At 39.2% G+C, this 26,057-nt stretch overlaps 1 protein-coding gene across 4 annotated transcripts in view; it reads right to left on the reverse strand.

The window, feature by feature from the left end:
• Positions 1 to 2,677: 2,677 nt before the first annotated feature.
• DENND1B (DENN domain containing 1B) overlaps positions 2,678 to 26,057 on the reverse strand; it is a 258,142-nt gene continuing 234,762 nt past the window's right edge. For all 4 annotated transcript variants that reach the window (XM_057549265.1, XM_057549273.1, XM_057549259.1 and 1 more), the window contains 3 exons: positions 11,414 to 11,493; positions 10,247 to 10,463; positions 2,678 to 7,996 (listed from right to left, as the gene is read on the reverse strand). In XM_057549265.1, coding sequence (XP_057405248.1) covers positions 7,478 to 7,996; positions 10,247 to 10,463; positions 11,414 to 11,493 — 816 coding nt within the window. In that variant the 3' untranslated portion in view covers positions 2,678 to 7,477. The remainder of the gene's footprint in view (positions 7,997 to 10,246; positions 10,464 to 11,413; positions 11,494 to 26,057) is intronic.

Consider the following 26,057-nt stretch of genomic DNA (forward strand, 5'->3'; position numbering starts at 1 on the left):
GGACTAATTACAGCATCTTCTCCAGAAACCATAGGAGCGTGGTCCAGGTTTGTTCTTTTCAACTGTAGAGCTGATTCTAATGAAATGCTAAGTTTGAGAGCCACTGGATTAGACAAAATCTAAGATTTTTATAGTTTTATTTTATATTTTATGGTTTTATACTCCAAACATCCATCAGTTCTAATGAAATCGGGTACTTAGGCATATTTTCTACCCCTCAAATTATAGTCATCCTTTGGTATCCATGGGAGATTGGTTCCAGGACAACCCCTTCCAACGCCCCTGCCACATACCAAAATCCAAGGATGCTTAAGTCCCTCATATAAAATGACATAGTATTTCCATATAACCCATGCATATCCTCCCATGTACTTTAATCTCTAGATGTCTTGTAATACCTAATACAGTGTTAAGTGCTATGTAAATAGTTGTAAAATACAATGTAAATGCTATGTAAATAGTTGTAAAATACAATGTAAATGCTATGTAAATAGTTGCCAGTGGGGGACAAATTTAGGTTTTGCTTTTTGGAACTTTCTGGAATTATTTTAAAAAAGTATTTCCGATCTGGGCTGGTTGGATTTGTGGTTGTGGACACAGAGATACAGAGGGCAGACTGTATATGGCAGCTGCAATGTACACAAAGTGCCTCAATATTACGAATTCATCCTAAGAACAGACACTTCTATTTTAAATAGAAATAAAGCTTCAGGGAAATTAGGTAACAGGACCATACCAATGACAGAACTTGGGGAAGGTTTTAATTCACCTAGAAACTTCCACAGTACACTATTTAATTTGTATGCTATTAATACTATATTTTCCATAAATGTATAAATTTTTGTGTGTCCTATAATTCATTGCTGCTTCCAGGCAAGAAGATTCTCAGACTCACTACAAAATAATACTCCAAAAAGAGTATTCTCTTTCATTTATATATAAGGAAAATCCAACTGGGTTTTTGTATTTGCATCTATAAAATTAAGATATGACCATCTTTCTCAGACAGACACTAAGAGGTACTGAGACTAACCCCTATGACAGTGGCAGGCAAAGTGTTTAAAATCAAAATCAATCACAGCTACATCTTAGGCTTCCAAGGATACTCTCTCCTTTCTCAGGGTCAGACCTTTGCTCCCGCTATGGAAACAAGAAAAATTCAAGCATATTATTCACAGAAATTCTGCACCCAAGGGAAACTTTGTGCTTATTTCCAGTTTGACTTTTGCTCTAGGTTGGACCTTCAGAGCCCCTGGATGAGAAGCGCATCTTCCCAGGCTTGGGGGCACTTCCTGTCCGTCCTCGACTCTTACGTGAAGGTCAGTAAACAGTCGTTTGGCTTGGCTAGACCTGCTGTGCTGTCCTTAGTGACACTGATTACCTCTTCTGTGGTTTCAGAGCCCAATGAAATTAGCTGACCAGACACAAAAGAATGGATGCCTCCCCAGCAAACCCGCCAGAAAGGTTTAGGGCTCAGTTTACACTGCAGCAGTCACGAGGCTCCGAGATGGAGATGCAGGGTCCTTGCGACAGTTCCCCGGGAGCACTAGCCAATCATTAAAAAGACTCACCACCAGGCAGTTTTGATTATGACCAACTTTATTTTAAATCTGCATCGTTGGGCACTTTATGGTAATGTGTCATTCATCCAATATTTACTTTTGCATATATTTTTTTAAATTCCCCAAACAATACTTTTACAAAGTCCTCCCAATAGTAGTCAGCTTTAGAGATGACTTATCCTGTAGCCTCAAGGATGCAAGAACAATGACGCACATCTTGACGCTGGGAAGGTGTGTACAGATCCCAGTCACCATGGCTAGCAAAAAGCTCGAGTTTTTCAGTCCTTCCAAATAGTTATTCATTTAAAGAAAGAGAAATAAGCTTTGGAAAAGTAAAGTTTTTAACCTCTCATGTACCTTTTGTGTAAAAAAAGCTTTATGCATTTTAAACTGTAGGTTTTAGGCAGTTCATACTTGTTTGCTGTTTTAGGCATTGCTCTAAGTACTGAATCATGACAGATTCAAGAAATCTCATTTTTGGTATATGATTATTAAATGGTTCTCAAAATAACCACATGGAAACTAGACTATGTGAAGGATGGTGACTCAACACACGTGGTGCATTTAGGATGCACAGAGTCTAATTTTGTCCTGTCCTAAAAGTCATGTAATCAACCAAAGGGCAGATTTGTCAATGTACCTCAACAAGGCTCTCTTCCGAAACATGAAATAACACAGAGACGAAGAGACTCAGAGGTTTATCATATCAAAGAGGTAATCATTTGTGACTTGGCAATCTTCTAAGATAAAAGATTGTGTATTTTAAATTACTTCACTTAAATATGGTTTGAAAAAACATAGCTTTCTGGATAGAAAGCATCTGGTTGTTTGCTGTTCAGTACCTGGATAGAAAGCATCTGGTTGTTTGCTGTTCAGTACCTGGATAGAAAGCATCTGGTTGTTTGCTGTTCAGTACCTGGATAGAAAGCATCTGGTTGTTTGCTGTTCAGTTCCTTGTTTTATTTTTTTGGTATGTTTGCATGTCACATCCAGAGCTACAGATTTTCCACAGTGCTTCTGCCTCATTCAAGTATAATAAAAGTAGAAATCTATAGAAGCTCTAAGGTTAAACAAACTGTACATTATACAAAAATTAACTTAATTTACACAAAAAGTATTGGCAATGCCCTTTATAAATCTTACCAAAGAGTCATCACAAAGGATATTACAGCCGACATATGTTTTGTCATCACCATAGAAATGCCATCTAGATTTATGTGGTACAGAACTATTTGAAGAATCAGCATTTTGCACTATACACATTTCTTTTAAAGTAACAGTATTGTCAATAGTAATCTAAGGTTCATAATTTTCTTATTGCATATTTATTGTTGCTGAGGCAGTTAGTTACGATATATTAATGCAATATTCATAATTATTTTAAATAAAAACATTTCTCCTGCCAACGGTATAAAGAATATTTTTTCTCTAAAATCACATGGAACGTTGCTACATACAGTTTTACACAAATACTGAACAACATGACCTTAAGGCATCTGCTAGAAAAGCAGATGTGTGTATTTATATGAACTAAATTATGCAAGAAAAAATATTGCACAAAATCCTATTATTTTCAAAATAAAACATGCTTCTTTCTAAATACACATAATTCCCTACCTTGACCAAATCAAAATGTTAACTGATTTGCTCAAAACAACTCTGCCTCTTAAACAAGATTTAAGAAACAGACACTAACAGGTTCCTGGGCTCGACAGAGGAAAGACGTCAATACTGACACAGTTTGTAAAAAGCATTTCATATATTAAGAAGTGGTCTGGGGGAATTAGGTTTGGGTGTTCATTTTACATTCTTCAATTTATATTCTGATATACAAATATCTACCCAGAATCAGGATCTTGTATGCTAAACAAAATGGAATTCAGATTAGAAAATTTATTCATGAAAATAATCTTTTCCTGAAAATTCAGGTTTTCTAGAAAAGAAGGAAGATCTACTAATTATGAGAATAGTCACAGTTTTGTCCTCTTTATCAGCAGTCTACTTCTTCACCTTATTTCAGAAACGACGAATTCATTAGCATTCCTGGGTCCTGTTTATTAGGACATGAGCACAAACTCCTCCCAACAGCACTGCCACAGACAGTTTTAGTTTAAAAGTGTATGTGTGTGTGTGTGTGTGACGGGAGGCCGTTTCTAGAGAATGCTATCATCAAGGTAAAGACAGTAACACGAGATCCCATCAACATGCATCTGCATGCTCAGTTAATCCTGATTGGAGTGAGGTGGCCCTAAGTAGTGCGAAGGGGCATGGTTTCATCAGAGCCTCGCTGCCTGGTGATGGGAGAGCAGAGTGGTGACGGACAGTCAGGTAAACAAGAACACTTAGTTTCTAAGAGCCTCTGAATCTGTCCTTTAAAAGTAGGTATCCTAGATAGCAGCATTACTGTACTTCGTGTAACAGTAGAGAAAGTTACTCAAATTAGAAAATGGTACAATGGTTCTGTACTTAGAGCATGTTTTATATTAAGCAGCTTTAAAAGGCCTTTTTTTTGGTGATAGAATCTTGGCTGAATAACTTCTAAGCAAAATACATTATCATTATTATTATTAACAGGGATTTACAATTCCTTTTAATTAGTTCCTGCACAGCAGGGACCAGGCCAATTCTCTTATTTCCCTACGTCCACAGTTACTGCACCTTGTGTATGACCAGTACAAACAGCTGGTAAATATTTCCTAAATAAGTTTCTAATTTTTAATCAGAAAAGTCATCATGCTATATTTTGGTGCCTTTCTAAAATATGCTAAAGTAGGTAGCCATCAAAATATACCACTTAACACAGTCTCACTTAACAAAACAAGAGCTCCTAAATTCACACACGACTCTTCTATCCCCCTGAAATACCATGGATGCAATACCCAAGGGCAAAAGGATAAAAACGAGAGTGGGATTTGGGTAGAATTGTGACATTGTCCAGAGGTCACATAAGGACTGGGCCTCAGAGCCAAAGGTCTGATTCGTTTCTACAATTCTGTTGTAGAACAGGTGTTGCTCCTTGGGGCTTAAAAAAAAAAAAAAAAAAAGCAGCAGGAGAGTTTACACATATTTGGTTTAGTTATAATAGAAAATATGAAGATAGTAGGAAAAAGAAAATACTTTTATTTCAGAACTCACCTCAATGTCACTTTATTCTCCCTACAGCCACCATAATACTGGAAGTCTAGTTTCAGAGCAGACTTTGAATACTTAAAATGTTCACGGTTTGAAATATGAATACTTGCTACTAGTCTTTTGGATGTTTTCCAAGAATAACATGCAGGGTTTTTGCTTTTGTTTTTAACATGAAATATAAGAGCTGATTTTGTATGTTAAAATAAGGCACAAATTCAGTTTAAAATGTCTTGACACAAACGTGACTTGTCAGTGGATGAATACCCTCACCACACACAGCGGTGCAGTCGGACATCTGGTGAGGGGACCAAAAGACAGAAGAGAACTCACGTTTCTGAGGCCGTGAGACTTATCAAGCAAATGGATTAAAACCCAAATTGTGCCTATGCTTCACTCACAATGATCCCATTCTCCAGACAGTGAATTCTGAAGGAAAAATACCTCATTCCAGTATTCACATGAAAGGGCTGCTTTACATTCTTTTCAAAAATTATGAAGAATATTTGCCAAGCAGATTAACGACCAGAGTGACAGTTTTTCCTTATTTAAAATAGCTCTTCTGATAAATGGACTTTTTTACATATTTCAATTAAATAAAATGGAATTTTATGAGTATATAAAAGCAAAATTTGATAGGAACCTTGAATCTTCTGTGTTTTAAAAAAAAAAAGGATTAAATTTAAAAAAGGATTAAACACCCTTTTCCTTAATACATACAGAGTCCATCCTTATACGTAAAACAAGGTCTGTCTTCCTTCATAAACATGAATGAATAATTGTCCTCCCAAAATATATCCATTGAGATTTTGGAATGTACTTTAGAAAAGCAAAACTTGGTCATTTTCTTTAAATTATTCAAAGACTGACCTGATGAATATTTTAAGCAATGTTTTTAACAAACCCCCTTCCAGGATTTTAACTGAAAATTAAGTTATGATTTCAGTAAATATTTTAGAGCACAGTCTTGATGAGGGTTCTTGAATGGGTTCTCAAACACCTTTCCTAAAATGATAATGTAAAAAAAAATCCTGAGTGGGGATGTATAGAGTGGATATATTGAACACACTAACAACAAATGAACCATAACATCACTGGGTTTTTTTCCTGATTCCTGTCAATCCAGCCAATCATCAAGCAGTCAATGCACGATTCCTTCTCAGGTGAACGTCAAAGCGTGACAGTGAATTGGAGAGAGAAGAGACAATGTCCCATGTAGAAGAATTCCAAGTAATTTACGTGGATACCGTGCCCTCATGGAGGGGAAGCAGGAGCCCCAAGCCTCAGTGTGGGCTGCACACGGTGACTTCCTCCTGAAGACGGCAGTAGGAGCGGGAGGGGAAGGAGCGGCTGTACAGGGGAGGAACCCCACAAACACTACCTCAGCCTGGTGACCAAGGCCAACATCAACATTCACAAATCATGTGGACGGCAAGGACCCTTGATAGGATGTAATGATGAAGACGGCACTTTTCTTCCGTAACCCCCTCCCCAAAACCCACGGTCCCATTACAATCAGTCAATCATGAGAAAAACACCAGACAAGTTCCAGCAGAGGGGCATCCTACAGCATATCTATATCTGCCCAGTCCTCTTCAAAACTGTCAAGGTCGTCAAAAACCAGGGAAGTCTGAGAGAGGGTCACAGCCAAGAGGAGCCTAAAGAGCTGTGACAGCCAAGTGTGATGTCCCCGGGTGGGATTCTGGGACAGAAGAAGGATGGTAGGGAAAAACTAAGGAAATGTGCATCGAGCATGGTTCATGAATTGTGAAGACGTACCGCACTGACATCACAGGATATTAAAAACAGCGGAAACTGAGTAGGGAGACATGGGGACACTGGACTTTCTCCGCACGGTTTCTATAAATTTGAAACTTCCAAATTATAAAGTCAATTATTTTAAGAAGTCCATTTGAGATGATATGAAGCATTCTGGTAGAGAATTATTAGTTAAGAGAAAAACAGATAGGAACACTTTTTTATCAGGACAGTTTGTTGCATTTGGCTTTCTGGGGGTGACTCCTACTTAGCAAAGTCATACAGAAAGACTGTGAAAAAACTTAAAAGTGTCATTTGTAAACAGAAGTCATTAATTTCACATTGTAATTCAGCACTTCATATATTTCACTGAGTGACATGTAAGGTAAATGTGTACCTTTATACTTTTTGGGAAACATGGCTGCAGTGTCCACAAGAGAGCTTTTTAACTTAGAAAAAACGAATTTTGTCCTTGATTCGATGAATAGAAAAAGGCATTATTGCTCTGCAGAACACTTATAACTTATCTTTCAAAATTTACCTGTAATTCCGTAAATTATGTAAGTATGCTTAATATAGGCTTAAGATTAAGGCAGTTAGTTGGTCAACAGTTTCAGGCTAGTTCTGATAGGTTTTGGTATCTTGGCCAGTTCATGCTCAACCAGGTTAGTACAGTAGCTACTGGTTATGTGCAAGGGTTAGATGCATACTTAGTTTAAATAAAATAAGTGGCGTTAAGCACCAAATACTGGGAAATCATATGTTCAATATATACTTTCAACATACATACAAACTAGTACCTGATTTAAGAGCACAGTAGAAGAATTAGCTTTACATTTAAAAATCAATGGATAAATCTATATACCACGAGACAGACGAGTGGGAGAAATGTCCCAAGTGAAAAACAATGTTTAGACGGTAGTAAGAGTTGTCTTTTCTACCAATCCTTGTTTATGATAGGGTACATGGACTCCTAAAATGTCTCCGTAGAAGCTTGAATGCAAGCGACGGACTCTTAATTTGTTGATTTAAGCTTGGTTTCCACTTGCTTTTCCTTCTGAAATGTTTAAGTCTTGTTGGAAGGCAGATGTTATGTGACATAACGATACCACTTCTTGAAGCAGTCCAGAACCTTCTGAAGTCTCTTTGGCTCCTTTCCCTTCTTTCTCCCAAGGAACAAAAGACGGACGGCGCCCAAGGCTGGGTACCGGCGGATCATCTGGAGTCTGGCTTAGTGTTTCTTTCTTCTCTGTCTGGGAGGCTCTGGGCGAAGCCAGCTGCAAACCCAGTCCTGGAGGAGGGGCCGGCGCTCCCAGCTCCGCGGGCTGGCTCACGGCACCAATGCCGCGGTGTCGCTCACCGTTCTCCTCCTTTAGGATGGACAGAGAGTCCATCCCAGCGCTGGAGGACACCCGCTTCCTGGGCGAGGGAGGGAGCTCCCTGCCGTGGAGGGCACTGTCGTCCTGCCCCAGGTGCCACTCGGCCTGCTCACTGGAACCACTGCAAAGCAGGGCCAGGTTGTTCTCGCTGGGCGTGTTGGATTTATTCTGAGAGAAGAAACAGCATATTTAGAAAAAATGGAAGAAAATTATAGCATCACTTCGGCAATACCGTTTTCCATTTTGAAATCAGTATCTTTCAAGGCTGGGAACTCAAAGTCCCTCCCAGAGGAAATGAAGCATCAACAGTTAGCTCTGAACACCTCCCAGGGCGCCCCCAACAGGAATGAAGTGAGATGGATACGGGTGCCCAGGCCCTCGCAACTATCGATCACCTATAAAACTCAAACCAGACCATAAGTGTTGGCGAGGGTGTGGAGAAAAAGGAGCCCTCGCACACTGCGGGTGGGAGTGTAAACTGGTGCAGCCACTGTGGAAATCAGTGTGGAGGGTCCTCAAAAAACTAAAACCAGAACTACCATACAATCCAGCAATATATAATACACCCACTTCCGGGTATGTATCCAAAGAAGATAAAATCAGTATCTTGACAATACAGCTGTACCCACATGTTCATGGCAGCATTATTTACAATAGTGAAGCTATGGAAACAACCTAGATGTCACTGATGGATGAACAGGTAAAGAAAATGTGGTACGTATACACCATGCAATGTTACTCAGCTTTTAAAAACGAGGAAATCTTGCCATTTGTGACAACATGGATGAACTTGGAGGGCATTATGCTAAGTGAAATAAGCCAGACAGAGAAACACAAATACCGCATGATGTCACTTATATGTGGAACCTAAAATAGTCAAACTCAGATGTCGAGAGTAGAATGGGGGTCACCAGAGGGGGATGGAGGGTGGGGAAATGGGGAGATGCTGGAGGGGCAGGTTTCAGTCGTGCAGGTGGGAAAAGTGCTGGGACCTAATGTACAGCACGGTGACCGTAGTTCTTTGCTAAGAAGGTAGATCTCAAGTGCTCTCACTGCAAAGAAAAGGAAAGAAAAGGTAACTGAGGTAAGGGATATGTTAATTAGCTCGACTGTGGTCAGCATTTCAAAACATCAAGTTGTACACCTGTATACAACTTTTATTTGTCATTATACTACAAAACTGAAAAATAAAAAGGATTTGCAAAACAATCCTTCGAAATAACACAAAAAACAAGCAGACAAACTATATTATATAATCAATGCCAAGTTCTGGAATTTATTACCATCAGAACAGAGTGGAAATTACTTATACTTCTCTCTCTCGTGTTCTTAAAGCAGCCAGTTCAATCTGTTTAAAGTATTATTTCTAAAGCAATACAATGAAACATTACTTGAATTAATACATTTATTAAAATTTTTTTGAACATCCAGAAAATACAGAAAAAAAGTGGGAACATTTCACATTTAAAAGTTCCCCAGACGGGGCTTCCCTGGTGGCGCAGTGGTTGAGAATCTGCCTGCTAATGCAGGGGACACGGGTTCGAGCCCTGGTCTGGGAAGATCCCACATGCCACGGAGCAGCTGGGCCCGTGAGCCACAACTACTGAGCCTGCGCGTCTGGAGCCTGTGCCCCGCAACGGGAGGGGCCGCAATAGTGAAAGGTCCGCGCACTGCGATGAAGAGCGGTCCCCACACCGCGATGAAGAGTGGCCCCCACTTGCCGCAACTAGAGAAAGCCCTCGCACGAACCGAAGACCCAACACAGCCAAAAATAAATAAATAAATAAATAAAGTAGCTATAAAATTAAAAAAAAAAAAAAAAAAAAAAGTTCCCCAGAAAAGACAGACAACTATAAAAATTAGGTTGTAGGAAAATACCACTGCTTGACACAATAATTTCAATTAATGACAATAACCACCAGAATTGCATAAATAAAAGGGAAAATGCTGGAATTTTGTTACTAGAAATAATTCTTAATGATTAACTGTTAACAGTATTTTTGGAGGTTTTTTTTTTTTTTTTTTTTTTTTTTTTTTTAATTTTTGGCTGTGTTGGGTCTTCGTTTCTGTGCGAGGGTTTTCTCCGGTTGCGGCGAGCGGGGGCCACTCTTCATTGCAGTGCGTGGGCCTCTCACCATCGCAGCCTCTCTTGTTGCGGAGCACAGGCTCCAGACGCGCAGGCTCAGTAATTGTGGCTCACGGGCCCAGTTGCTCCGCGGCATGTGGGATCCTCCCAGACCAGGGCTCGAACCCGTGTCCCCCGCATTGGCAGGCAGATTCTCAATGACTGTGCCACCAGGGAAGCCCATTTTTGGAGTTTTGACACTTATCTGAGGTCAAACGTTCCTACCAACTAAGGTGATGATGACAGCCATCACAGTGAGTGCGAGAATTTTATCAGTTGGAAAATCGACTCACCGTGGGCTTGTAATCAATGTCGTCCATCGACCTAAAGAAGTCCAGGCTCCTGGCTGCCGCCAGCTTCCCCTGGTCCGTGCTGTGCGTGCTCAGCGTGTCCAGGATCTCACCCAGCAAGTCCATCTCACCCGAGGAAGGGGCCTTTGCTCTGGTTTCAAGAGAGTCGTCACTTTCGTAGAAATAAGCAGACACTTCTTCTCCGTCTTCAGAGGACAACCTGAAGAAACAGAAAATACGTGCTGGTGATTACGTGACCACGAATGCCACATACAAGCAACCTCTCACCAATGACCGTCAACTAAGGCAGGAGTTTTAAAACCAATGTAACATTTCTGTAGAACAGTGAAGTGGATAATTGGTTCATGGCCAAATTCTTTATAGTGATGTACACACCGATTCAGATACTGGAAATCTTGAGTACGTGCACTGAGAGCAAACAAACGTTTACGGTTCCTTATCAATCTGGAAGCACAAGCAGGGCTTTTCACAGTCTAATTCTGGGGAATTTGGGACATTAGCCTTAGAAATATCAGATTCCCAGAATACCTGGGAAGTTGGCTGTACTCCAAGTTCACTTTCAGTATTTTTATATGGTTTTCCTTTTGTTTATTCACTTGTTTTATATAAACAAAGATATACTTAATGCAGAAAAAAATTTTGATTCTGTCATCCCAAAATATCTTAAAATTGTTTTAAAAGTTCAATTATTATTTCCCTTATTTTGTGTTAAAATTAATTTTTAACATTTTGCGTTAAATTCTCCTCTTCTGATACCAGCATGGAGTTAGGTCCCGCCCCTTGCCTATCTGGTTTGTTTCGATTGACTACTTTCACTGTTCCTGATATCTACCTGGCCCTCTTCAGGAGGAGGGTAGCAGTCTAACTTAGTGAGTGGGCTTCTGTTTCCCCTTTAACACTATCCCAGGTATCGCTGCAGACCTTACTGCTTCCCAAGAACAAGTTATTTCAGGTCTATCTTGCTTTCCCATCTCAAGATTCATCCCCCGTGAGACTCCAGTTAATGCTGGTTCCTCCTGCTGAAGAATATACCGCAAGGGAGTAAAACCTGATCTCTGGGAGTGCATGTTCTCTGAAATCGCTCTTGTAACCTAAAGCTTCTGCCGCCGAGCCACATCGCGTAACAGCACAGGAGACCCCGCGACTTACTTGCTGGCTCTTTCTGCGTCCTCATCATCGTCAGCGCACAGAGCACCATCCAGGCTCTGAAGAGGCCTTCTTAGGCGTGACTACAGAGAGAGATTGACACACTGGCATTAAGTTGTTAAAGTATGTCTCTTCCATAAATTTTAACTGACAATTTGACCTGACAAGGAATACTTTTTAAAGAAATATGCATTCAGGGTTTTGGAATACTAGCCAGTAACTTGACTAGCTGGGCAGGAAGAAGGGGAGGATATCAGACAACATTTATCTCAACGCTTACATCTCAAACCAGTCAACAAAAAACAAATCAGTGGGCTGAGTACGTAAACACTCTGCCCGCTCTCCCAGTCTGTCGGTCCCCGATTTAGGAATCCCTGACTCACAGTCAATCACTTCACCAAGCACTAAGCCCCCAGTTTCAATAATAATCAATACTTGCAATCTTGTTTCTTTTATCCCTTACCCACACTCTCCCTCACGCCAAGTACTTTGAAGCAATGCTTCTCAATCGTTAAAGTGCATGTACATCTCTTGGAGTTTGGTACAGGTTCTGATTCTAACATGCTCTTAGGTGAGGCTGGTGCTGGGTCTCAAGGTCACAAACCCTAGACAATGCATCATTTCACCTGTAAATACTTCACTATGTAGCTTTAACAGAGAAAGATTTTTTTTAACACAACCAAATATCATGATCATTACATAACAAATTAATAATTATTCTCTAATATCTCATATTCCTTTATTGCCCCCAAAATGTTTTAGTGAGTTTATCTGGACCAGAATCTCAACAGGGTAGCACTGGATTTGGCTGACATGTCCCTCGTCTCAGAGGACGATCCCTTCCACCTTGCCCCCCTCCATGCCATCTGTGTCCTTTAACGTGTTATTTTACCCTCGTTTCCTATAAACTGGCAATTACATCTGGAGCTTGGTTAGCTTCAGGTTCTGGGTTTTCTGTTTTTGGCAAGAATTCCCACAGGTGTTGATGTGTGTTTCTCAGTGCATCACATCCAGAGGCACCTAGTGATCAGATGTCTCACTTTGGGTGGTACTAAGACTGATTAATGGCTTCAGGTGTGGTTGGCCAGTGCATCCACTACAAACTTTATCAGCCTTTCACCTGATGGTTTTAGCATCCTATAGTAACCGCTGGCTAAATCCATTATTTCAGTAGGCACTTCAAAATTATGCTTTTCAAAAGCATTTCCTTTATATTTATTTGTTGGCATTTTATAAAGAACTGTCTTATTAACTATTTGGCTATCCTGAAATACAATGTGTACCAGAAAAATAGGATAATTCCTTCCTTTCATTTAACAATTTTTAGAGTAATGAGCTAATCTAACAGTCTATGAAGGTGAGCCAGGAGGGGTCTTTAAAAATTATCATTTGTATATATTTGATATGCTCACCCCATAACGGTTATTACTCTTCTTGAGGTTCAATCGGTCCCATTTTTGAACTACACTGTGCTTATGTGTTTTAAGTAGTTATCTTTTACAGATTTATCTCGAAATATCTGCAGGGTTAAATGATATGCTATTGGGTATTTACTTCAAATTAATCCAGAGGTGGGGAGGGATCATGGGTAGGGCTGGCACAGAAATAAGATTGGCCGTAAGCTGATAATTGTTGAAGATGTATGAAAGGTACCTGGGAATTCATATAAGCTTCTCTTTACTTTTGCATGTTTGAATCATGTTAAGTGTTCATTCCACAAGAAAATAAAAACCTTTTACAGTTTTTGTTATGTGTTCCCAACAAAGTGGACCAAGATGGCAGAGTAGGAAGATCCTGCATTCGCCTCACCCCATGAACAACACGCCTCACCCCATGAACATGCCTCACCCCGTGAGCACGCCAAAACTACAACTACACAGAGTGACGCATCTGAGGATGACGTGAGGACCAGCAGAGCAGGTCCCCTACGACAAAGGCTATAAAGACAAACACACCGAGACAGGTCAGAGGGACAGAGACCGTCGAGTCAGGACCCACACCCTCCACGCGGCGACCTGTAAGCAGGAGGGAATATCACAAATATTAGAGGCCGTCCCTAAGGAGCGAGGGGTCAGGGCCCATACGGGGGCACCCCAGCCCGGGGGACCTGCACATCTGACTTTGACACCCAGCGTGGCTTACATCTGGGAGAGCCACGGGACTCTGGGAAACCAAGACTCTGCTCTCGAAGGGCTTGTGCACAGACTCGCTAGCTCTGAGTCCTGGTGCAGAGGCAGCGGTTGGAAAAACACCTGGTCATATGTGAAGGAGAGTCACTGACTAACTTCAGGGCAAGTGCCGAGGGGCAGAGATCTGTTAGAACTTTCTTCAGGGACCAAAGTGCTGGTGGACACCATTTTTTAAATTATTATTCTCTACCTAGCTGGCCCAGCACTGGCAGCTGCCATTTCTGACATTCTCCATCTGTCTCGTGAGCACCGTAGCCCTGACCCGGCGTTCTCCAGCCCCACCCAACCTGCCCATCCTGGCCACTACCCCTCCAAAGCGGCTCCTGTCCTGCCATACCTGGCAGGTAGACTCGCCAGGGTCCAGCATCCCCTAAAGAGGCTCCCGCCCTGAGAGGCCAGCCCTACCCACCAGCACACCTGCAACTGAGTGGCTGGGCCCTGCAGCCAGCCACACCAAGGGCCAGGGTGCCTGCAGCAGTTACAACCAGCTGGGCCTGGAACCAACTTGCCCACCAGTGGACCCAGAGCAGTTGTGACTGGGTGGGCGTTCCAGCCAGTGGGCAACCTCGGTGCCACCACAGCAGGAGGACACATATAGGCCACAGAGGGGGACACCCCTGGAGCATCTGACTCTGGTGACCAGGAGGGACTGCTTTTCTGGGGCCCATGGGAAACCTTCTACATAAGCCACTCCTTCAAGATGGAGAGACGTAGCCCATCTACCCAACACACAGAAACTATACAGAGAGTGAGGCAAAGTGAGGAGACAGAGGAATGTGTTCCAAAAGAAAGAATAAGACAAAAACTCAGAAGAAGAACTAAAAAAATGGAAATAAGTAATCTGATAAAGAGTTCAAACTAATGGTCATAAATATGCCCAATGAACTCATGAGAAAATAAACACAGAACTTCAATAAAGAATTAAAAAATATAAAAAAGAACCAAGCAGAGCTGAATAATACAATAAATGAAATAAAAAATACACTAGATGGAATCAACAGCAGATTAGATGAAGCAGAAGAATGGATGGATCAGTGATCTGGAAGACAGGGTAGTGGAAATCACCCAAAAGGAACAGCAAAAAAGAAAAATGAATTTTAAAAAAAGATAGTTTAAGGGATCCTAAGGACAAATCAAGCACACTAATATTCACATTATAGGAGTCCCAGAAGGAGAAGAGGCAGAGAAAGGGACAGAAAACTTATTTGAAGAAATAATGGCTGAAAACTTTCCTAACCAGGTGAAGGAAACAGACATCCAAGTCCAGGAAACAGAGTCCCAAACAGGATGAGCCCAAAGAGACCCAAACCAAGACACAGTGTAATTAAAATGATAAAACTTAAAGGGAGAATCTTAAAGGCAGCAAGAGAGGAAAAAAACTAGTTACATAGAAATCTCCATAAGACTATAAGCTGATTTCACAGCAGAAAATTTACAGGCCAGAAGGAACTGGTATGATATATTCAAAGTGCTGATAGAAAAAACAAAAAATCAAAAAAACCCTTAAAAACCAAGAATACTCTACCTGGTAAGGTTATCATTCATAATTAAAGTAGCAATAAAGTTTCCCAGGCTAACAGAAGCTAAAGAAACTCATCACCAGTAAACTAGCCATACAAAAAATGTTAAAGGGACTTCTTTAGACAGAAAAGGCCAGAACTAGAAATAAGGAAATATATGAAAAAAATCTCGTAAACATATAGTAAACATAGTGAGTGTATCAACCACTTACAAAGCAAGTATGAAGGTTAAAAGACAAAAGTAGTAAAATCAACTGTTGTAACTATAGTAAGTAGTTAAGAGATACACAAAATAAAAAGACATAAAATGTGATGTCAAAAAGGTGTGTTGGGAGATAAAAATACAGTGTTTTAAGAATGTTTGGACTTAAGTAACCATCAACTTAAAACAGACTGCTATATACGTAGGTTGTTGTACATGAACTTCATGGTAACCAAAAACCTATAACAGATGTATAAAAATAAAAGAGAAAAAGACCCAAAATTAACGCAAAAGAAAATCATCAAACCACAGAGAAGAGACTAAGAAGAAGAAAAGAACAGAGAAGGACTACAAAACAAACCACAAAACAGTTAACAAAGTGGCAATAAGTAATACCTATTAATAATCACTTAAAATGTAAAGGCCTAGGGTCTTCCCTGGTGGCACAGTGGTTGAGAGTCTGCCTGCCAATGCAGGGGACATGGGTTCGAGCCCTGGTCTGGGAAGATCCCACATGCCGCAGAGCAGCTAGGCCCGTGAGCCACAATTACTGAGCCTGCGCGTCTGGAGCCTGTGCTCCACAACAAGAGAGACCGCGACAGTGAGAGGCCCGCGCACCGCGATGAGGAGTGGCCCCCACTTGCCACAACTAGAGAAAGCCCTCACACAGAAACGAAGACCCAACACAGCCATAAATAAAATAAATAAATTAATAAATTAATTTTTAAAAAAAATGTAAAGGCCTAAAGGTTCCAATCAAAAGACAGAGTGGCTGAACTAATGAAAAAGCAAGGCCCATCTATATTAGCCTACAAGAGATTCACTCAAATATGAAAACACACACAGACTAAAAGTGAAGGACTGGAAAAAGATATTCCATTCAAGTGGAAACAAAAGAAATCTGGGGTAACAACACTCACATCAGACAAAATAGACTCAAAACAAAGACTGTAACAAAAGAGCACACATTACATAATGATAAAGGGGTCAATCTAAGGAGATAATATAACATTTGTAAATATTCGTGCACCCAGGCTCCCTGAATTCAGACTGTACTACAAAGCTACAGTAATCAAAACAGTATGGTAGCTGTCTACAAGAGACCCACTTCAGACCTAGGGACACATACAGACTGAAAGTGAGGGATGGAAAAAGATATTCCATGCAAATGGAAATCAAAAGAAAGCTGGAGTAGCAATTCTCATATCACACAAAACAGACTTTAAAACAAAGACTATTAAAAGAGACAAAGAAGGACACTACATAATGATCAAGGGATCAATCCAAAAAGAAGATATAACAATTGTAAATATTTATGCACCCAACACAGGAGCACCTCAATACATAAGGCAAATACTAACAGCCATAAAAGGGGAAAACGACAGTGACACAATCATAGTAGGGGACTTTAACACCCCACTTGCACCAACGGACAGATCATCCAAAATAAATAAGGAAACACAAGCTTTAACTGATACATTAAACAAGATGGACTTAATTGATATTTATAGGATATTCCATCCAAAAACAACAGAAAACACATTCTTCTCAAGTGTTCATGGAACATTCTCCAGGATAGATCATATCTTGGGTCACAAATCAAGCCTTGGTAAATTTAAGAAAATTGAAATCGTATCAAGTATCTTTCCCAACCACAATGCTATGAGACTAGATAGCAATTACAGGAAAAAATCTGTAAAAAGTACAAACACATGGAGGCTAAACAATACACTACTTAATAACCAAGAGATCACTGAAGAAATCAAAGAGGAAATAAAAAAATACCTAGAAAAAGTGACAATGAAAACACGAGGACCCAAAACCTATGGGATGCAGCAAAAGCAGTTTTAAGAGGGAAGTTTACAGCAATACAATCCTACCTTAAGAAACAAGAAAAATCTCAAAGAACCTAACCTTACACCTAAAGCAATTAAGAGAAAGAAGAACAAAAAAACCCCAAAGTTAGAAGGAAAGAAATAAAGATCAGATCAGAAATAAATGAAAAAGAAATGAAGAAAACAATAGTAAAGATCAATAAAACTAAAACCTGGTTCTTTGAGAAGAACAAAATTGATAAACCATCAGCCAGACTCATCAGGAAAAAAAGGGAGAAGACGCAAATCAATAGAATTAGAAATGAAAAAGGAGAAGTAACAACTGACACTGCAGAAATACAAAGGATCATGAGAGATGACTACAAGCAACTATATGCCAATAAAATGGACAACCTGGAAGAAATGGACAAATTCTTAGAAAAGCACAACCTTCCGAGATTGAACCAGGAAGAAACAGAAAATATAACAGACCAATCACAAGCCCTGAAATTGAAACTGTGATTAAAAATCTTCCAACAAACAAAAGCCCAGGACCAGATGGCTTCACAGGCGAATTCTATCAAACATTTAGAGAAGAGCCAACACCCATCCTTCTCAAACTCTTCTAAAATATAGCAGAGGGAGGCGCACTCCCAAACTCATTCTACAAGGCCACCATCACCCTGATACCAAAACCAGACAAAAATATCACAAAGAAAGAAAACTACAGGCCAACATCACTGATGAACATAGATGCAAAAATCCTCAACAAAATACTAGCAAACAGAATGCAACAGCACATTAAAAGAATCATACAACATGATCAAGTGGGGTTTATCCCAGGAATGCAAGGATTCTTCAATATATGCAAATCAATCAATGTGAGACACCATGTTAACAAACTGAAGAATAAAAACCATATGATCATCTCAATAGATGCAAAAAAGCTTTTGACAAAATTCAACACCCATTTATGATAAAAGCCCTGCAGAAAGTAGGCATAGAGGGAACTTTCCTCAACAGAATAAAGGCCATATATGACAAACCCACAGCCAACACTGTCCTCAATGGTGAAAAACTGAAACCATTTCCACTAAGATCAGGTACAAGACAAGGTTGCCCACTCTCACCACTATTATTCAACATAGTTTTGGAAGTTTTAGCCACAGCAGTCAGAGAAGAAAAAGAAATAAAAGGAATCCAAATCAGAAAAGAAGAAGTAAAGCCATCACTGTTTGCAGATGACACGATACTATACAAAGAGAATCCTAAAGATGCTACCAGAAAACCACTAGAGTTAATCAATGAATTTGGCAAAGTAGCAGGATACAAAACGCACAGAAATCTCTTGCATTCCTATACACTAATGAAAAATCCGAAAGTGAAATTAAGGAAACACTCCCATTTACCATTGCAACAAAAAGAATGAAATACCTAGGAATGAACCTACCTAAGGAGACAAAAGACCTGTATGCAGAAAACTATAAGACACTGATGGAAGAAATTAAAGATGATATAAATAGATGGAGAGGTTTACCATGTTCTTGGATTGGAAGAATCAACATTGTGAAAATGACTATACTACCCAAAGCAATCTACAGATTCAATGCAATCCCTATCAAACTACCACTGGCAGTTTTCACAGAACTAGAACAAAAAATTTCACAATCTGTATGGAAACACAAAAGACCCTGAATAGCCAAAGCAATCTTGAGAAAGAAAAACGGAGCTGGAGGAATCAGGCTCCCTGACTTCAGACTATACTACAAAGCTACTGTAATCAAGACAGTATGGTACTGGCACAAAAACAGAAATATAGATCAATGGAACAGGATAGAAAGCCCAGATATAAACCCATGCACATAAGGTCACCTAATCTTTGATAAAGGAGGCAAGAGTATACAATGGAGAAAAGATAGCCTCTTCAATAAGTGGTGCTGGGGAAACTGGACAGCTACATGTAAAAGAATGAAATTAGAACACTCCCTAACACTGTACACAAAAATAAACTCAAAATGGATTAAAGACCTAAATGTAAGGCCAGACACTTATCAAACTCCTAAAGGAGAACATAGGCAGAACACTCTATGACATAAATCACAGCAAGATCCTTTTTGACCCACCTCCTAGAGAAATGGAAATAAAAACAAAAGATAAACAAATAGGACCTAATGAAACTTAAAAGCTTTTGCACAGCAAAGGAAACCATAAACAAGATGAAAAGACAACCCTCAGAACGGGACAAAATATTTGCAAATGAAGCAACTGACAAAGGATTAATCTCCAAAATATAGAAGTAGCTCATGCAGCTCAATATCAAAAAACCAAACAACCCAATCCAAAAATGGGCAGAAGAACTAAATAGACATTTCTCCAAAGAAGATATACAGATTGCCAACAAACATATGAAAGAATGCTCAACATCATTAATCATTAGAAAAATGCAAATCAAAACTACAATGAGATATCATCTCACACCAGTCAGAATGGCCATCATCAAAAATCTACAAACAATAAATGCTGGAGAGGGTGTGGAGGAAAGGGAACCCCCTTGCACTGTTGGTGGGAATGTAAATTGATACAGCCACTATGGAGAACACTATGGAGGTTCCTTAAAAAACTAAAAATAAAACTACCATACAACCCAGCAATCCCACTACTGGGCATATACCCTGAGAAAACCATAATTCAAAGAGAGTCATGTACCACAGTGTTCATTGCAGCTCTATTTACAATAGCCAGGACATGGAAGCAACCTAAGTGTCCATCGACAGATGAATGGATAAAGAAAATGTGGCACATGTATACAATGGAATATTACTCAGCCATAAAAGGAAACAAAATTGAGTTATTCGTAGTGAGGTGGATGGACCTAGAGTCTGTCATACAGAGTGAAGTAATTCAGAAAGAGAAAAACAAATACCATATGCTAACACATATATATGGAATCTAAAAAAAAAAAGGCCATGAAGAACCTAGGGGCAGGACGGGAATAAAGATGCAGACCTACTAGAGAATGGACTTAAGGACATGGGGAGGGGTAAGGGTAAGCTGGGACAAAGAGAGAGAGTGGCATGGACATACATACACTACCAAATGTAAAACCGATAGCTAGTGGGAAGCAGCCACATAGCACAGGGAGATCAGCTCGGTGCTTTGTGACCACCTAAAGGGGTGGGATAGGGAGGGTGGGAGGGAGACGCAAGAGGGAAGAGAGATGAGGATATATGTATATGTATAGCTGATTCACTTTGTTATAAAGCAGAAACTGACACACCATTGTAAAGCAATTATACTCCAATAAAGATGTTAAAAAAAAATTATACTTTCAGGCACTAAAATTTGATAAAAATTAAAAAAAAACCAGTATGGTACTGGCAAAAGAAACAGAAATATAGATCAATGGATCAGGATAGGAAGTCCAGAGATAAACCCACACACATATGGTCACCTAATCTATGACAAAGGAGGCAAGAATATACAGTGGAGAAAAGACAGCCTCTTCAGTAAGTGATTCTGGGAAAACTGGACAGCTACATGTAAAAAGAATGAAATTAGAACATTCCCTAACACCAATCACAAAAATAAAATCAAAATGGATTAAAGACCTAAATGTAAGGCCAGACACTATAATACTCTTAGAGGAAAACATAGGAAGAACACTCTGACATAAATCGCAGCAAGATCTTTTTTGATCCACCTCCTAGAGTAATGAAAATTAAAACAAAAATAAACAAACGGGACCTAATGAAACTTAAAAGTTTTTACACAGCAAAGGAAACCATATACAAAATGAAAAGAGAACCCTCACAATGGGAGAAAATATTTGCAAACGAAGTGACCGACAAGGGATTAATCTCCAAAATATACAAACAGCTCAGGCAGCTCAATATCAAAAAAAACCCCAACCCAATCAAAAAGTGGGTGGAAGATCTAAATAGACATTTCTCCAAAGAAGACATACAGATGGCCAAAAAGCACACGAAAAGATGTTCAGCATCACATCTCTAATTATTAGAGAAATGCAAATCAAAACTACAATGAGGTATCATCTCACACTGGTCAGAACGGCCATCATCAAAAAATCTACAAACAGTAAATGCTGGAGAGGTTATGGAGAAAAGGGAACCCTCTTCCACTGTTGGTGGGAATGTAAATTGGTATAGCCACTATGGAGAACAGTATGGAGGTTCCTTAAAAAACTAAAAATAGAGCTACCATATGATCCAGCAATCTCATTCCTGGACATGTATCCAGAGAAAACCGTAACTTGAAAAGATACATGCACCCCAATGTTCTCTGCAGCACTATTTACAACAGCCAGGACATGGAAGCAACCTAAATGTCCATCGATAGAGGAATGGCTAAAGAAGATGTGGTACATATATACAATGGAATATTACTTAGCCATGAAAAAGAATGAAATAATGCCATTTGCAGCAACATGGATGGACCTAGAGATTGTCATACTGAGTGAAGTAAGTCAGACAGAGAAAGACAAATATCATATGATATTGCTTATACGTGGAATCTAAAAAAATAGTACAAATGGACTTATTTACAAAACAGAAGCAGAGTCACAGATGTAGAAAACAAACTTATGGTTACCAGGGGGAAAGAGCAGGGAGGGATAAGCTGGGAGATTGGGACTGACATATACACACTACTAATATATAAAATAGATAACTAATAAGGACCTACTGTATAATGCAGGGAACTCAATACTCTGTAATGGCCTATATGGAAAAAGAATCTAAAAAAGAGTGGATATATGTAAATGTATTGTATATGATTCACTTTGCTGTACAGCAGAAACTAACACAACATTGCAAATCAGCTATACTCTAATAAAAATTTTTTAGAATAAATAGCATGACAGTAAAAAAAAAATGTATGCACCCAATATAGTAGCACCTAAGTATATAAAGTAAATATTAACAGGAATAAAGGGAGAAACTGACAGTAATACAATAATAGTAGGAGACTTTAATACCTTACATCAATGGACAGAACATCCAACAGAAAATAAGGAAACACTTGCCTTAAACAATACATTAGACCAGATGGACACACACACACACACACACACACACACACACAGAACATTCCACCCCCAAACAGAGTACACATTCAAGTGCACATGGAACATGGAACATTCTCTGGGACAGATCACATGTTAGGCCATAAAAAAGTCTCAATAAATTTAAAAGGATTGAAATCATATCAAGCATCCTTTCTGAACACAACAGTACAAAACTAGAAATTCATTACAAGAGGAAAACTGGAAGAAACGAAACTCATGAAGACTAAACAACATGCTACTAACCAACCAATGGGTTAATGAAGAAATCAAAGAGAAAATAAAAAACCACCTTGAAATAAATGAAAATGAAAAACATTGTTCCAAAGTTGACGGAAAATCAGTTCTAAGAGGAAAGTTCATAGCCTACCTCAAGAAAAAAGCATATAAACAATCTAACTTTACACCTAAAGGAACTAGAAAAAAGAAAAATAAAGCCCAAAGTTAGTAGGAGGAAGAAAATAATAAAGATCAGAATGGAAATAAATAGAGACTATAAAAACAACAGAAAAGATCAATGAAACTAAGAGCTAGTTCTTTGAAAAGCTAAACAAAATTGATAAACCTTTAGCCAAACTCATCAAGGAAAAAAGAGAGAGGGCCCAAATCAATAAAATCAGAAATGAAAGAAGTTACAACCAATACAAAGAGTCCTAAGAGACTACTACTACAACCTCTTATATACCAACAAATTGGACAACCTGGAAGAAATAGATGAATTCCTAGATACATACCATCCTCCAAGACTAAATGGGGAAGAAATAGAAAATCTAAACAGACTAATTACTAGTAATGAAATTCAATCAGTAATAAAAAAAACTCCCAACAAACAAAAGTCCTGGATCAGAAGGCTTCACAGGTGAATTCTACCAAACATTTAAAGAAGAGTTAACACCTATCCTTCTCAAACTCTTCCAAAAATTTGCAGAGGAGGGAAAGCTTCTAAACTTGTTCCAAAAGGCCAGCATTACCCTGATAACAAAACCAGACAAAGATATTACAAAAAACAAAAATTACAGGCTAATATTCCTGATGAACATAGATGCAAAAATCCTCAACAAAATACTAGCAAACCAAATCCAACAACACATTAAAAGGATCATACACCACGATCAAGTGGAATTTCTTCTAGGGATGCAAGGGTGATTCAATATCCACAAATTAATCAATGTGCTAGTGAGTGACAGAAAGGAAAGAATGAGTAGAGAAATATGTTCTTGTAACCCCCGCTGGGAATGTGCAGTAAGTTTCTCCATAATTTTGGTAATCAGCAATGTATTGGGACTTATAACTGTAATACCACTTCACAACTATAAGTTTAAGGTATGTGAGTTAACTAGAAATTTGGGAAATAGCCTATAAACACAACTACCACTTACAACGTTATTTCTGTGGGAAAAATATATTTTACCCATTCACTCCAGAACTCACAAAATATAATGCAGTCCTCTGATTCTCAAGACAAGTCATTATTATTACACTGACCTCTGTGTATGCTTACCATTATGCCAGCTATGGGTCTTGCATTTAATTTTTTTTATTAAAAAAATACAAATCAAAACAAAAACCAAATGAACAAAAACTATGAGGGAGCTGGGACTTTATGCTGCTATTTAACAAATCATCATTGACTATTTAAGAACTAATACAAGAAGGTAAGAAACACATAACTTAATATTTATGTTTACAGCATACTTTGCAAAGCACTCTCACATACACACTGGGCTAGATTCTGGGAATACAGAGTTGAGTTAGGTTGAGTCTCTGCCTTTAAGCAGCTCAGAGTCTAAATAACCCCACAATACATCTGGAGGAACACCAGGGAGGCCCCATAATTGCTCAAGGTCACACCCCTTATCAAGAATAAGAACCAGAAAGTGGAACCTGACGTGTTGCCAGCCCCTTGTTCATTTTCTTCCACAAGTTAGTTTCATATTCTACAATCTGCCTGCATATACCATAGATTCTCAATTATTTCTTTATTAACTATATCTTTCGTTTAAATGAAGCTCCTGCTTTTCCACAGTCTAAGTCATTTAAGTCATAAGAGCTTCACAAGTACCTCTGTATTTAGTTTTACATTTTCTGTCTAGGCCAGGGTTCTATCAGTTTCTATATACATAGGGGTGTAAAAGTGTAACTTATGGTGAGTTTTCACAACAGAATGAGAATTAGAATCAGAAGTAAAACATTAATGTTTTGCTTTCTACGGGCATTACGCTTTGGCTAACTGAAATAATAAGCTTCTAATGAGCAGTTATCGAATATGTATATGCAATCATTCAATTCATTAGGACCTGCAATCTCCATATACAGTACGAAGTAACAGTGTCCAAACACATGGTGAATGTGTCAACTGCTTGATGACCTCATACTACATAACTGTTAAGGTCACAAAAAAGAAAAAAGGAGAAAAATAATTACAATTTGATCAGCATTCAAGATAGAGGGAAATGGCAGCATCTTTAACAAATCATCATCAGCTCCTGAGCTCACATGAACCCAGATTAACTCTGTGTCACTGTTTCTGGTGGGTCTGGACACAGGCACAGTGCTTGCAGAGGAAATAAAGAATTGTTTCCACTATACCCAGCACACATGACACAGGCAAAAAGGCCTGGTCATAATTTTATGAACAGAAGTCTTTTATGGGTAACTGGCAGCTAGTAAGCTTAGAGTGCAAAAAGTATACTGTGTACTCTTCAGGATGTGTGATACACAGCCAATACTAGGGCATCTTTATCTGGATTCATAAATCACAGATATATCATGACTGAAAACCTGCACACTAAACTACACAGAAACTAAACTATGACTAACAGAAAAATAATCACAACACAAAGAAAATTAAAAATATATACATTTTAATACAACTGACTATAGCTTTTGAAAAGCTGTGCATATCATTATTTTTCTAACTATAATATTAGATAGTTAACAGTTGCAGGGCTTCCCTGGTGGCGCAGTGGTTGGGAGTCTGCCTGCTAATGCAGGGGACATGGGTTCGAGCCCTGGTCTGGGAAGATCCCACATGCCGTGGAGCAACTGGGCCCGTGAGCCACAACTACTGAGCCTGCGCGTCTGGAGCCTGTGCCCCGCAACGGGAGGGGCCGCGATAGTGAGAGGCCCGCGCACCGCGATGAAGAGTGGCCCCCGCTTGCCGCAACTAGAGAAAGCCCTCGCACGAAACGAAGACCCAACACAGCCAAAATAAATAAATAAATAAAGTAGCTATTAAAAAAAAAGTTGCAGATGCCAGTGAAATGGACTTTGTATACTGTATGTTTTCAGAGAAAAATACTATTCTATTTCAGATCTGGATAGAAATCTCACAGTAACAGGTGTACAGTGGGAAAGTTCCCAAGGGCCAATGAACATGTTCATCATAAATTATTACCTAGAACCCCCTGAAATAAGTGCCAGGACAGTCATAATATGGCTTATATTTGGGAACAGGAGCTTTCTTTTAAAAAAAGTGATTATGAAATAGATTGAGTGAGAGCTATAAGCAGTCAACATGGAGAAAAAAGTGAGAAAAAGAAAAATTAAGTTGATTTACATTTTTAAAAGACCCTATAAATAGTTTTCAAAGTTGCACTAAATGACACGACATGGTTCTTGCCCCTGGAAAACCAGCCAGTGTCACAGGTAAGCCTCCCATCGCCTGTGCATCTGCCGTGTGCAGTTATGGAAGCTTCTCTCTTCTGTGTTTTGAAATGTGCATAGCTTTTTCCATGAATTTTTTCTGAAAAGGGGGAAAAGACTCTTTCCTTTTCTTCTTGATCAGGGTACAAACAATGGCCAGGTTTCTTTAATTTACTGACACAAGAAAGAAGACTGTA

This window comes from Balaenoptera acutorostrata, chromosome 1, assembly GCF_949987535.1.
Source record: "Balaenoptera acutorostrata chromosome 1, mBalAcu1.1, whole genome shotgun sequence".
Classification (NCBI taxonomy): domain Eukaryota; kingdom Metazoa; phylum Chordata; class Mammalia; order Artiodactyla; family Balaenopteridae; genus Balaenoptera; species Balaenoptera acutorostrata.